Source organism: Rhipicephalus microplus, chromosome 9 (genome assembly GCF_043290135.1).
Source record: "Rhipicephalus microplus isolate Deutch F79 chromosome 9, USDA_Rmic, whole genome shotgun sequence".
Classification (NCBI taxonomy): domain Eukaryota; kingdom Metazoa; phylum Arthropoda; class Arachnida; order Ixodida; family Ixodidae; genus Rhipicephalus; species Rhipicephalus microplus.
In genome coordinates, this window is record NC_134708.1 from 39,599,481 (window position 1) to 39,614,572 (window position 15,092).

Below are 15,092 nucleotides of genomic sequence, written 5' to 3' on the forward strand. Positions count from 1 at the left end.
ATTGCATCTTTTTAACCCAATGCATATTTCTAACCCAAGGGAGTCCCACTTAACTTAATTAGGTGTTTTAGAATACTATATGGAAAAATTGCTTCAGTGAAAGGGGCCAAGAAAAAAGTAAATTATCACAGTGGAAAGTGCCTGGACAGAATCAGGCTCTGCTTACTACGAATATTCGCATCTGTCACTTCTGTTTTGCACTACTCTTAGTTTATTCTGGTCCCCTCTGTAATGCAGATCATGATTTGTATAGAGAGATTAAGGCTTGAAGTGATGAGCTGCTGTAGAACACTGAATGTTGCTGAAGTCAACATTTTGATGTCGAAATGTTGGTATCAGTGTCATTTCATCTTGTACCATTGCTAGTCATTTCAGTGCCGATAACTTGGTAGCATCTGTGCCAGTATTCATGGGTTAATCTGTATATTGTCACTGGGAACTAACTGGTGACCTTTCATTTCATTTTAAATCCAGGGCCATGCCAATATGGATCTGCAGAACGTAAACCTGCAGACTCCACTGCACCTGGCTGTAGAAAGGCAACATGCCCAGATAGTGAGGGTGAGTGTGCAATACATTCCTAGTGATTGCATGTGCAGTGTTTTTTCTTCTCTCTCACCCTCTTTTTTTGTTAGAACGTTTTAATGTTATAGCATTAAACAGCTCGTCTTGCAAAAATTCTGGTCTTAGGATTAGTGTTGTCAGTGAAAAACCAGCATTATCTGCAACTTAAAAACCTATTAAGATGCAAATAAAATAAATAATGAATATTTTTGGCTTTGTAAATTCTAGTATCATTGAAATAATCCAACTTGTTTTTACCGATTGAGCTAGAGGCCTGCATTTGGTTTTAATTCTCAGGAGTATAGAGAAAGTTGAACATGGATTTTTTCTGAATTGAATTTTAAAGTATCGCATCTTTAAAGACATGTCTTCACTTATTCATTTTTCCTTTATGTTTGGCATCATTCTTGGCAGTCATACTTAACATAATTGTTGAACTAATGTGTGGCAACACCCTGCGAAATTTTGGAGATTCTGAGGGTTATAGACGCCGAGCAAAAACAAAATCTTCCAGAGCATTATTGAGCAATCTGTCGTACTTGCAATGGTTTTCATAAAACTCGAGCTACAAAACTGCGAGATAACAAAATTTTGTGACACTGGTTAATTACATTATGCCCAGGAAAATTTTGAGACTTTCAACTACAATTGTTCTTTTGCAGGATCACGTCATAGTTTCCTTTCTGTGCGATTTTCAAAAATCAGTTCTGCTAAATGGAGGCTTCCGAGTTTTCTTTTTTTTTTATTAAGGGAAATTTTTTTTTTCACAAGACTAAAATTATTTTCATGGCCCTGGGAAATCAGAAGGCAAAATATATTTTTCAGCAAAATTAAAGGGGGCCTACGGACATGCACCAACGTTCTTATCTGAACACAATAATTATGATACGAATGGAAAGAATTTAAAGTGGATGGAAAACCAACTTGACACAGGCAGGGACCATATGCACACTCTTTTGATAATGTGTCCAATGCTCTACCAACTGAGCTACAGCAGTGGTTGCTTTCCCGTCTACTTTATGAGACATTTATATTTCTTTATTTCTTGAAATGTTAGCCAACATGGCTCGCAGCCTTCACAGTGAGCCTAGTACACTCTCATTTTGTCGGCTGATGTCACTTAGCAGGCACTAAGCACATTCACTGTAACTTTTATCTCATGCTCGACAATTTGCAGCACCTGGTACGCGAGGGGTGCAACCTGAACATCCCGGACAAGGATGGCGACACCCCGCTGCATGAGGCACTGCGTCACCACACGCTCTCACAGCTGAGACACCTGCAGGACATGCAGGACGTTACCAAGGCCGGTGGAGCACGCTTGAGCACAGCAGCTGGGTCGAGCTCTACCGCTGGAAACCTGGAGGTGAAAACAAGAAAAGCATATGCACATAAAGTAATGCCTCTGATCTGTCTTCCACTTAGCCACACAAAGCTTAGCACAGCGAAGCTCGTTGATCCTCAAGTCTCGAGACTAACACCAGTGACTGCTATGTTGTCACTAGTTCTTGCTAGGTTCTGCTGTTACAACATGGCCAGACAGGAAAGGCGTGCGAGCATTTCGTGTTACGGCAGAACATGGGAGATGCCTTTGCCCTGCAATGGGTGTAATCAGGCTAATTAAGATGACGAAGTAAAGGATTATCTACATTTCCTTTGTCATTGACTGGCTATTCTACTCGTAGTGGCATTTACATTACTGTTTGGGCTACGCACATGGTCAGCAGGAATACATTCATGTGTTTGCATGGAACACGTGTAAGCAGCAAAACAGAGCTTAGTCAGAGCTGATATGAGTGCAGTGGGGTAGTCAAACGCACAGTGCTTAGCTGCAGGCATTCTACATCTCTACACTGTGGCTGTCCGCCATTTTTATGACAGCATGCCAATGCAAGTGAAAACAATTTTATTTTATTTATACAGGAACCTTACAGGTTCCAATAAGAACATTATCTGAGGAGGGGCTGTATGTCAAAAGTAAAACAGCATGGAGCTTGTGTTAGTGACTTCGCAGACAGGTAAGTTGCGCAAAATGAAAGTACAAATCCTTTCAACCCACTGAACATTTCGGATTAGTATTGATTAGGCAGCAAACGACACAGGAAATGCGCAACGAAATTGCGGCTACTGGGGAAGAGGGAGAGAGAAATTAATAACAGAAAGGTAGAGAGGTCGGCTTGAGTTACAGTTTGCCCTTACCTGCTACTCCGCACTGGGGAAGGGTAACAGGCGAGCGAAAAAGTTATGAATGACGGTGATAAGGTAGGCAGATGAGAATATGGTCTTGTTACTTCGGGGTAACTCTAAAGACATGCATCCAGTCCAGGATGGATGGATGGATGAAAAATTTTATTATGGTCCTTCAGTGCGTGCGTTTAGCTCGCAGTGGGCTGCCCCAAGTCTGGACAGAGAGACCTTGCCCCTCCGCCGCGTCGCGGGCTCGGTGGACAGCCAAGAGCTGTGCTTCAAGGTCCGAGCAGCGTCGAGCTCGCTCCCACTCTTCTTTAGTGATCCTGGCCCCCGGTGCTACCCCGGGCATGTGAGCTAAACTAGCTGTATCTTCACAATAGCGACACGCACCATGAGGGTGCGCGCCCGGAAAGATTTTGTGCAAGATTTCCGGGCTTGAGTATGTGCCGATCTGAAGCTGCCTGAACATGACTTCTTGTGCTTTGTGTGGTTGCGCCATAGTTCTCTTAACAAACCGGTAGTGCTGCGTGAGATCATTATAAGTGATGAGGGTGTCGCGCTCGCTCTCCCATTCTGCCGAGAGGGAGTCCAGGCTCGCACGGTGAGTTAAGTCTCGTGCGGCCTTGTGTGCCGTCTCGTAGAGGTTGGGTAGCGGCCCCTCCAATGGTTCCATATGTGCCGGGAACCAATTGATGTAGTGGAGTGTGAGGTGTTGGGTGACAAGTATTCTGTTAACTGTCGGGAATATTCTCTCTGTTCCGAAGGACTGGATTGCCCTTTTCGAATTGCAGTATACCAAGGTTTTTCTGCCTTCAAGGAGTTCAAGGCCAATGGCTGCCTGCTCGGCCACTTCAGGACTCTCGGTGCAGACCGTTCACGCATTGATAACCAGGCCATCTTTGTTGACCACCACTGCTATGTAGGCTCGTCTGCCAGGATATTTGGCTGTGTCCGTAAAGCAGAATGCTTTCTCACTAACTAGCCGTGCCTGTCGGAGGAGTGCTTTGGCTCGAACGAGTCTCCTGTCGATCTTGTGCTCTTGGTTCATATTCCTGGGAAGGGGTGCTGCTCTAATCTTTTTCTTCTGCTCTGGCGTTAGCCTGTGGCTATTACACTCGATCTCCCGAAGCGCGACGAGATTTTCCATAGGATCTGCCCACAGGTCTGCCAGACAGCCTGGTGATTTGTGCCCGTTCCTGTGCCTCCACAATCTCCCTTAGCATGTTGTACATGCCTAATGCGTTGAAAGCTTCTGTGCTCGTGTGCATGGGAAGACCCATGGCTCTCTTGGCAACCTTACGCAGGAGCGTTTCTAGCTTGTCTCTTTCCACTTTCGTCTTATTGTGCATGGCCGAGATGTATACAAAGTTACTTATCATGAATGCTTGTGCCAGTCCAAGCAAGTTGTACTCTTTGAGCCCGTGATGCCGGTTGGCCACTCGTCTCAGTAGGCGTGTGGCGTTCTCTGCCTTCGTGGTGAGCTTAGTGACTGCTATGGTGCTCGAGCCATTAGCCTTCATTGTCATGCCCAACATCTTGATGTGACCGACCATAGGTATCATGTTGCCTTCAGTGGTGTACAGGCGAATGCATGGGTCGGCGCCTCATTCCTTCCGTTCGGGCCCTCGTCTCTTGTGTGTATATAGCAGCAGCTCAGACTTGCTCTGTGAGCACTGTCGGTTTGAGGTATTCCTCAGTGATTCGGATCGCATTTTGTAAAGTGCACTCAATTTGTTCTTCACTCCTCTTCACCACCCACATGGTTACATCATCTGCATAGATGGAATGTTGGAAATTCTCGATTTTACTCGATTGGCTGGACAGTCCTAGCATGGCCAGGTTGAAGAGGGTAGGGGATTTTACCGAGCCCTGCGGGGTACCCTTGTCGCCCAGCTCGACTGGCTGTGACTGCAGAGACCCGACCCATAGAGGCGCCTGCCTTCCGCTGAGGAAGTCCCGAATATAGTCGTGAAGACGCTGTCCAAGCCCAAATTAAGATTTGTTGTAGAATGAAGGAATGCTGTTTGTTATCAAAGGCCTTTTCTATGTCTAGGCCTAGGATGGCCCTAGCTCCTCTTGTTAGACTGTCTAGTATCCGACTCTTCACCAACTTCATAGCGTCTTGTAGTTGCCAGCCCCTGACGAAAGCCAATGACGTTGGGAGGATATATCTCGTTGTCCTCCAGGTGAGGCCTCATACAGTTAAGCACCGCATGCTCCATGGTCTTACCCATGCACGATGTGAGTGATATTGGACGAAGATTGTCCAAGCTTGGAGGTTTGCCAGGTTTTGGTACTAATACCCTTTTTGCCGTTTTCCATTCTATGGGAAATTTGCCTGAACACCACGTTTCATTAACTATTGCAATGAGCTGTTCCGCACCATCCTCGTCCAGATTGCGGAGGGCCTTATTGGTAACGAGATTTAGCCCCAGTGCGGATCGGCTGTTCAGACCTCTGAGCGTTGTACTATTTCTTCCTTAGTGAAGTCAGCATCGAGCTCCGCATTATGTTTCCCTAGGTATTGGGAGGTCACGTCCTCGGTAGCTGCAGCATCTGCCACGGGGAGGTTCTTGACCATCAGTCTTCTTACAATGTTGTCCGGCGTTTTGGTCTTGCATGCCTGATATAGCAGCTTGCTCGTGGCATCCCTCTGAGAGGCCTTGGTGTTCGTGCCGTTTAAGACGTGTTTCAGAAGGTTCCAAGAGCCTCCTTTGCGCACCTGCCCATCAGTCATGTTACATACTTTGTCTGATTGCTGCTTTGTCAATGTAGAGCAGTGTTGTTCGATGCTCCGGTTTAGTTCCGCAATCTTCTTCCGCAGCCGACGGTTCAGGCGTTACTTTTCCATCTTTGCAGCAATGATTGCTTGGCTTCAAGCATGTGGGCAAGTCTGCTGTCCATCTTCACAGTTTCCAGCTCGTTGGTGACTGTTCTCGTTGCTGCTTCGAGACCCGTCTTGGGTTGCGTCATCCACTCGTGTAGGGATGCCTCTGGGTTCTTTGCGTGTCGACTGGTCCTCAGCTCTCTGATTTGTCCTAGTCCACTAGCTTGAATATCTTTTCCTCGATTTTGCGCGAGCCTATGGTCATTACTGTGATGTAGTGGTCGCTGCCAAAGTCGACCCCTGTACTATACCACGACGCTCAAGTAATGTTCTTGATGAAGGCGAGGTCAGGCGGGACTGCAGGTGGAAGTTCTCCGTCTCATTGGTTCTGTCGGCTCGGTTATGAGCTGGAGGCCAGCCTCGATGCTTTCTTCCCATAGATCTTTGCCCTTAGTTGTACTCTGCGCGTATCTCCAGGTCGGATGCGTAACATTAAAGTCTCCCGCCGCAAGCAGGGGATTACTGCCTGCCAGGTGTGTGGCCTTGGTTAGGAAAGCCTGAAACCTCTGCCTGTACTATTTCAGGCTGTTTATGTAACCTGTACTATTTCAGTGATCCCTAAGTGCAAATTATATGTCACGAGTGAGCTCTACATTATTGCCAACCTACACTTGCAGCTTCTAATGGGCTTGGGTAGCCAGGGTGCAGACAAAAAGTCTAGCGCCTCAATCGCCTGCTTCCTGGTGTCCAACGGAGCCGAGCTCTACATCAAGAACAAGAAGGGACAAGCTCCATTGGACCTGTGCCCCGACCCGAATCTCTGCAATGCACTCGTCAAGTGCCGCAAGGACAAGTCAGGGTGAGTCCACAAAGTATCTTTTGCTAAATAACATTCATGAAGACCATTGTATTGTTAATAGGTTTTTTGTGGCTGTTCACACATGAAGCAGAAAAACAAAGCACTGTTATTAAAAAATGTAATTTAGGAGCAGTGGTGTTTTTTGCATAGATTGTTTTATATTGTTTTTCTACTGCTTTGCTAATCCAGTGGAATCAGTCTTAATAAATGTTGTTCATTTCTATGCTTTTTCTTTCTTGTGTTGGCAGTTATGGTGTCTCCATGCGCTTAAAAGTACAGCGCAATATTACGAGCAAGTGCCCCCTCTCCCCAACAAAGTCGAAATTGCCGGCAAAGAGGGGGGGGGGGGGTTGGTCGCTACCTCAGAACGGCACCAAAATTCAAGACGGTGGCGAAATTTTCAAGCCAGAAAAAAAATTGTTGTGCATATGGATTAAAATTTTATTACAATGAACAATATTTAGGCCCAGGATTTGTTAGCTTTTCATTGCTCTCAATACTATCGAAAGGCTCGTTCGAGTCAGTTGCAAAAAAAGAGGTCGTAGCATAGGTATTCCGCTTGTGGTACTACTTCCAAAAACTTGTCTGGCTTCGTCTCAGTTTAGAGGCAACACAATCTATTGCCTAAAGAATGTAAATAAATTTAAGTTGCAAACTTTATTGCTACTGAGGAAGTACTGGTTTGCTAGCTAGTTGCATGTGTTCGACAAAGCAGCAGCGCAGATGATAAGACAGTGATGAACAACCAAGACGTATGCTGACACACATATCGGCACTGTTGTCCGTCGTCTCTTCAACTCTGCTTCTGCCTTATTGATCACGTAGTTGCTGCACTGTGTGCTGCTAAGTGCTGAGCACTTGAAGGCGCCGTGCTGTCGTATGCTTCTGTCGTCACTCTACGTTACGCAGGTGGAACCACGTATTGCACAGCCATCAGAAGGATATCGAGGGTGCTCTCATGTTGAAAAAAAGTCCTCTTCGTCATGTTCTTTAAGAGCCTTGACGATGATATTAGTGCGTTTTTGACTTGATATTAACGCATCCATAACCACATATAGCATAGCCACTTGTAAGATATTGAGCGTGTGCTCGCACCAATGGCAAGTCTTCCCCCTCTTCTTCCCCGAGTGCCTTAATGATGACATTAAGTGCGGACATTTTTAATAATCGTCACAGCAAATCACCCTGTTCGTTTCTCAGCACTGAGACGTGGCCTCCGAAGAGCGACCCCGTGCCCTTTTAACGCACACGTTTTGCATGCCATCAGGTCACAGATGCTCACGCCATCAACAAGCCCGCAGCCAAACGAGCAGGAGGCCCTAGAGGACTGCATTGTGTGCTCGGACATGAAACGCGACACCCTCTTCGACCCGTGCGGCCACATCGCCACCTGCGCCCTGTGCGCACCGCGCGTCAAGAAGTGCCTGCTCTGCAAGGAGCCCGTCCTTGCACGCACAAAGGTTAGTTTTACTGAGAGCAATTTTAGGTCAATCGTGACCCTCATATCACAGCACTACAGCAATGTTCTATCAGGTGCTTATATGATATGAGAGCATCAGCACGACGAGTGACAATGTGAGAAGTACGACACGGCACAAACGCCATTGGATGACGTTCAGCCGTATTGCTGTAAGCAGTTCATATCCATGCCGATGTTTGGTGAGATGACGAAATTGTTTTACACACAAAGGTTAGATTGCATGAAAGTATGCCATTATTGCCATCAGCACATATGGGAAGCAATGCTAAGTTGTGACCAGCAGGGTACCCCTATCCTGGGACTATAAAAGTTTATTCATGCATTCTTCTAAGGCAGTATAAACAATCAAGAGAAAATGTTTAAAAGACCGACAACCAGTTTTTGCAGGACATAGGACATTCAAACCTCGTTTAACGAAACCGGATATAACGAAATATTGGTTATAACAAAAAATGAAAAATAGTGTTGCAATAGATGTAGTGTTAAAAATAAGCCTTTATAATGAATTTTTGGATATAACGTAATTATTTTCATGCAAGGTGCCAATTTGTTATAATGAGGTTTGAGTGTTTTTTTTTTAAGTGCAGCGAAATGGCCACCTGAAAGAGCCGATAACAAAAAAACGTCGTGAAACACTTAAAGTCGGATTTTTTTCTCACTGCAGCGGATATAAAGTCGTGTACACCCAAGATAAGGCGCGCTGCAAACATTGGGTGTCAGAGTGGTTCGTGTTCGAGCTTGGTGGTTTACTGCGCATGCATGCTCACCGTGCTCAAGCACCCCAGCTTATCAAGGTTTTCTGGCAGTAACAAAGGTGGCAAAGGTGGCACCGCCTCTCACCCTGCAGCTCTTTTTACCTAGTAAGCCGCGCAGTATAGAGCGTGGCTGGACAATAATATATATACTGTAGCGAAGAGGAATGCCCAGCAGTGTAGCCGAATCGACAGCCTTTCGCGAGGCATGAGCTGGGACTACCTTTGGCCTGTTTTTCTGCTGCAGCACTGCCTGCACCCATCCAGTTCTTGCTGCTACTGTTCCGACACCTCTAGCTCTTTTTTTAGTTTAGTGCTTGCGTTATAATACTCTAATTTTGAGTACTAATTATGGCACACATAACAGCACCAGACTACGTGACTACATGCAGCAAAGTAATCGACTCGATAATAAAGTTCAAAGCTCTTCCACTAGGCTATGCAACATACCGGTTTTCGCTACTTTTTAAGCACAACTTAAAAATATGGGTCGTGCTTATCTCACGGAAGGAATGCTTGAATCTGTCACTATAATTCACGTTTCTTTTTAATTTTTTGCACGTTCTGGCTAGTTGTCGGTCCTTTGAAAGCCTCACAGTAAGTGATAGTAAAAAATGATGGGCTTAACTCTAAGAGAAAGTAGGATGACAGTGTGGATCAGATAGAAAATGAGGATAACCAATATCCTACTTTAATTGAATAACAATAAATTGGGCTGGTTAGGCCACTTAACATAGGACAGATAACCAATGGTCTAACTCAATGGTCGAACTTTCGTAGGAAAGACAACCAATGGACAAATAACCAAGGACACTAAAGTCAACTATTAAGTCGAAGTTGATCGTTGAAATGACACTCCAGAAACCTAATAGTGTTGCTTTTGTGCCTATTTTGAAGTAAAATCACGTTTTAGTCTCCGCATAGGGTTAGCGCATATTAAATTACCCGCCTCTAGAAGCGGACCAACCGAACCAACTCGCGTCACTGTTGCCATGCACAATATTGCCCGGCCTTACTGCGCTATTAGCAGTAGACCGAAAGCAGCGGGAGCCTCAGCAGCAACAACGGCTAGTGATTAATTTTCCACCATTGGCTTCGAGATTGCAGGCGCTTTTGTTTCAACTCTGCCCCGCTAGATGGCACCACCTGTCCCGTGTAACCACACGAAAATTGAATTATTGAACCACTCGCACCATTCCCCATAATAACGTCCGGCAGTTCTTTTTTCAATGAATGAAACAGAAACGAATAAGCAGCATGTTATTGCATTTCTTGATGCATGGAAGGTTCTTTATTTAGTGCAGTTACATCAATTACTAGTGACTAATTGTAGGCGGTCCATCTGATGTCATCGGGATCATTTTGAGAATTTCCTACTGCGGCACTTGTGTTCTTGTGCATTTACCTTAATTTCTCGGTAAGTAGGGCACTGTTGTTGATAATATGGTCGCTTTAGTTGTTGTCACACATTGAGCCTTCACTCTGACGTAATGTTGTCTTGGGGTTATTGCCTTGGGCGATCCGAATGCTGCACATTGTTTTGATTATTGTGGAATTTTCATCAATTTTTGTGGTTTCTGCATTTTTTTTCTCTAATACATATTACTTTTTTGACGCAGCTGTCCTCGGTGCAGCTGTGTATGGTTTGTGTCTTGCAAATGTATTTATTTTCTTTTTTTTTCTTTTTTTTACACAAACTTATGTAAACTTATGTAAACCTGCAAATTTTCATGTTCTTTCCTTGTACCCCTCCCCACTATAATGCCTCTATGGGTGCTGTGGGTATTAAATAATAATAATAATAATAAATTGTTATTTGACTTTAGTGTCCCTTTAAAGACAGAATGGGGCATTCAAGTGCATTGCCTTTGGCTTTTAGCTTAGCGGAAATTTCGGCAAACTGCTTTTGGTATATAGACACGTCACACGGTAAATTTTACGTTGCTTTCAGTATCGTACTCTGTGTGTGTTTTTAAGTAGTGTCGATGGTAAACAAACTCCTGCAGTCCTTGCTAAACACCGGCAAGCCCATATGATATAACCTGACACATGGCGACGAAGCCAGCAGCGGGGGCCTACGTATGCTATGCAAGCTGTTCTTGCTGCTTTCATCGGTGCACTATCGCAGAATAGCATGAGAGCCTGCAAAAGTGCGTACACGTAGCAGTGAGTAAATGCCGCACTTCAACTATTCGGGAGTAGGTTAGCTGTGAGTCCCTGCTGCACACCTGTGTGTCTGACAAGTAATGATCGGGTCATCAATTTCAACTCGCTCAGCCTCCAACCTCGCCAATGAGCAAAGTTTGTATCCATACTTGAAGACATGGCCAGCTACACGCCGGTGGGCAACGAGAACACACCTCGTCAGTGGAGGCAGTTTGAAACACACCAGCAAGCACAAGCTCTCGTGCACCATCTCAGAATAAGGGCACACTTTGCAATCACGCAGTGAAAACTGCTTTTTCACCCTTAAGTTTAGAAGAGCGCTCTCTGCCTGCTAGAGTGCGCTCGAGCTTCTTAACCTAATGTGTCCATTGGCTACAGTGGAATAGTAAGGATAACCAAGAGCAGTACAATGTTAAGTCCCCAAATCAAATAGAATTTGTTGTCTGAAACTGAAATCTGCTTGTGCAATACAGGGTAAACAGTAACTTTTTTTCGAAAAGGCTTTATCCTTCTGTAGACACAAACATGATGGTGATTGATCTCAGAAAAGGCTGTCAGTTTTTATGCCCTATTATTGCATTCACAAAGCGTTCAACTCCTGAAGAGGCTGAATTTTTATTGCAGGTAGAGGAGTGCGTGGTCTGTTCAGACAAGAAGGCATCCGTACTTTTCAAGCCTTGTGGCCACATGTGTGCCTGCGAAGGTAAGTTATGTCCAAACATCTTGAGTAACACATTTTTCATGCACATTGGTGTTTCACGCATGTCACTTCAGTTTGGGATACTGGCCGTGTCGTGGGGTTCTAAAAAGTGAAGTGAATATGAATGCACATTGTGTTCTGGCATTCATCAGTACAACTCATAATGAATATCTTTTATATATTCCCTTGCTTTATTGTGTAAAGTGTGGTTGTGTAAATGCGACCCTATACATTTACCGTATTTACTCGCATAATAGGTGCATTTTTCCTTTCAGAAAATCCAGCTTGAAGTTAGGGGTGCGCCAATTACGTGGGGTAAAATTTTCGAACATTTTTTCGACTTGGTTATCGCGCTTTAAATCTGCACATTTTTGAAGTAAAAGGCAACCTAATCGTTTATGAATTAACGAAGCATAAAACAAACATACCTACATACCTTTTAATGAACATGTGAGAGCTGTCAACTGCACAGACATGCGTAAAATTTATTTACAAAAAAGTCGTAGATGTTCCTCCTTTTCCCTATTCGGAGTCAGAGTCGGAGAGTACACATTCATCCTCGCCGAGCGGGGATTCGTTTTCGGTGTTTGAATCAGCCGCACGTCATAACATGTCATATCCTCACTCGGATCGAGTGCGTTTGAGATACCCATCTTCTTGAAGCTTTTCCTGACGACTTCGTTGGAAATCGCCTGCCACACTTTCACGATCCAAGCGCACAGCATTTCCACAGGCGGCCTCTTAATCTTACCACCTGGAGTCAGCTGATGTTGTCCTCCAGCCATCCAGGTGGTGTACAGCCTTCGAACATTGTCCTTGAAAGGCTTATTCGAGGACACGTCCAAAAATTTCAGTATTGATTTGAGGCCGGCCGGAATCGCGGCCAGATCTGTGCACAGCTCCTTTAGCTCATCTCGTACGCGGTCTACTAGGTGCCCACGAAAACTGTCCAGGACAAGCATGGACGCGAACAACATACCACCCGTCCGCCGACCCCAGACTGTTTTCACCCAATCCACCATGAGTTCTGCGCTCATACAGCCTTGTTCCTGGACAGCCTTATTCCTGGAGCGCCAGACGTTCTGACGATGACGCTCCGTGCACCTTTCTCCTCTACTGTTGTGTTCCGCGGCATATCAAAGCAAAGGGGGGTCTGATCAACATTGCCGATCTGGGACAAAATGAAGTCTTTCTGCTGTCAGAGGTTTATAACTAAATGGTGGAAGTCCACCACTTTGTCTTCATATGCTGCGGGCAAGCACTGGCACAAGGTGGTCTGCCTTCGCATTGCGAGGCCATGGCGTTGCATGAAACGAGTTGTCCATCCGGAGCTGGCTTTGAACTCTTTTGCTTCTATGCGCTGCGCTCGGGCTATTCTGCGCACCTCTGTCTGCACAATATCCAATGACATAGCACAGCCGTCTTGTCATAGCTCCCGTATATGCCGGACCAGTTGCTTTTCGATGTTTGGATACCAGGCGGTCTTGGCAGCGCGGAAAGCCTGTCGCGTCTTTTTTGTCGCCTTAAGTTTTTTTTTTTAATCCCTCCAGTACTGAATACTGGTTTCTCCAACACCGAAATGCCTGCTTGCAGCCTGGTTGCTGTGCTCCAGCACGTGCTGCACCGCCTTCAGTTTAAATCCAGCCGTGTAGCTTGCGTACTTCCCTATGGTGGAACCAAAGTTGAATACACGACCGCAACATACGCACACCGCTTGCAAAATGGCGTTTCTTTCTTTTTCTCTGATGGTGGTGATGGCAATCGAGCCCTCGGCGTTGTACATGTGACCTTCAAGGAGCGCGGCGACTTGGGGGGTATCAGTAATTGATAGAACAGCCTTTTTTTTTCATGTTTTATTTCAACAGACACATTGGTTAGGTTGTTGCGCTTCAATTTTTTTTTATTTGCTCGTCAATTTGCCTTCTTTTTTTCTTCAGGATACGGGGACCGCGTTTCAACTGTACCGCTGGGGGGTAGGATCGTTTCTGATCACGGCCAAGTTCGGGGTGCGCCTATTATGCACGGAATTAATAAAATCGAATTTTTAGCGACCAAACTATGGGTGCACCTATTATGCGAGTGCACAGATTATTCGAGTAAATGCAGTATATTGATTGGGCATCATTACAGAGCTTACTTCTTTATTACAACATTACAAGCAGTTGTGCAGAAAGGTTGTTGCGAGGAGTTCCTGAGATATTTATTTGGTCGCGGGCAGCGGTTTACTTCGCAGCACTTGGCATTCTGTCCCAAGTTTTTCTTCTACAGCACAACTAATAGGGATGATAAAATAAAAGTCACCTTGTAAACACATTGCACATAGAGACAACAATGTTTTGTGTTTTTACTTTCAGCCGCTAATCCATAAATAATACTGCACTAGGTACTTAACAGACTTGTCATTCAGTAGCCAGTGCACAAAACTCTCTGATCTATATTTGTAGCAGGCACCAGAGCATCTTCTCTTCATGCTTGCTGGAGTGTTACTGTGCAGGGTCACTGTGGGTAATGAATTTTTACTGTAGAAGTTGCAATAACACATTGGACCTTAGACAGTGTTGTCAGGTTTAAATCTCAAACACCAATGAAAAGAGGTGTAAAACGTCAGCGTGATTACTTACGTTGACAAGCAGTGGCAGTTACCCACTTCAGAACCTCACATCTTTTCACAAGAGTAGGATTGTGCCAAATCAATGCATAATTTTGTCATACAGCAAGAACCCATTGTTTTTCACTTCTTGCGGTCGTATGGCCTTGCACTATTTCTCTTTCAGGTTGTGCGGCCCTGATGAAGAAATGTGTCCAGTGTCGAGCCCAGATCGACAAGGTGGTTCCGTTCATCGTCTGCTGCGGAGGCTCGGGTGAGCACGCTTGTCCAACGCGACCGTACATCCCACTAGCTTTGCTGTATTTGGAACTGGCATGCCCACACTATGCAAACATTGAGATGATGAAACATGAAACATCTTCTGAAAGAAGAGCATGGCTGCAGCAATTTAAAAGGTCAACAGCATTAGCTTTGCATTTTAGTAGCCAATCATGCAGTTTTCAAGCCTCGCATGTTTGTAAAGCATTCTCTGCAGTACCTGGCCCTGCTAAAAACAAACTGAATCTTGATTGAACTAGATTGCTAAGCGTAATTTAGAAGGTTACATGGAAATTTGTGTGTTGGCTTTACACATTTGGGTTAATGGCTGGAGAACTATACTCATGAAGTCGATGCACAGAGAGTGCTAGAATTTTAATGGTGCAATACAGGGGCAGACAAACAATGCATTTAGGGCGGCAGACGTATGATTCATACTTCATTTCATATATGGCAGGCGACACTATAATAACTGTCGGGGTTTAACGTCCCGAAATCATGACGTGGTTAAAGGCTGGTGAGGTTTGCCTGACTGCTTACATTCTCAGAAAAAAGTAGTGTCATGCCTGAAAGACGTGAATCTGTAGCATCTAATCCAACGTCTCTCCGAGTGTCACACTTTTACGTCGCACAATAAGATGTAGTTATTGTGCAGAAGGTGCCAAAGTTGGTCCTGAATCTGTTTACT

At 45.0% G+C, this 15,092-nt stretch overlaps 1 protein-coding gene across 1 annotated transcript in view; it reads left to right on the forward strand.

The window, feature by feature from the left end:
• The window catches only part of LOC142771673 (E3 ubiquitin-protein ligase MIB1-like), a 33,316-nt gene that overhangs the window by 5,951 nt on the left and 12,273 nt on the right, over nt 1-15,092 (forward strand). Inside the window, exons 2-7 of the mRNA XM_075873463.1 lie at nt 475-561; nt 1,742-1,930; nt 6,259-6,440; nt 7,708-7,900; nt 11,463-11,541; nt 14,313-14,399. Of these exons, the coding sequence (XP_075729578.1) occupies nt 475-561; nt 1,742-1,930; nt 6,259-6,440; nt 7,708-7,900; nt 11,463-11,541; nt 14,313-14,399 (817 nt within the window). The remainder of the gene's footprint in view (nt 1-474; nt 562-1,741; nt 1,931-6,258; nt 6,441-7,707; nt 7,901-11,462; nt 11,542-14,312; nt 14,400-15,092) is intronic.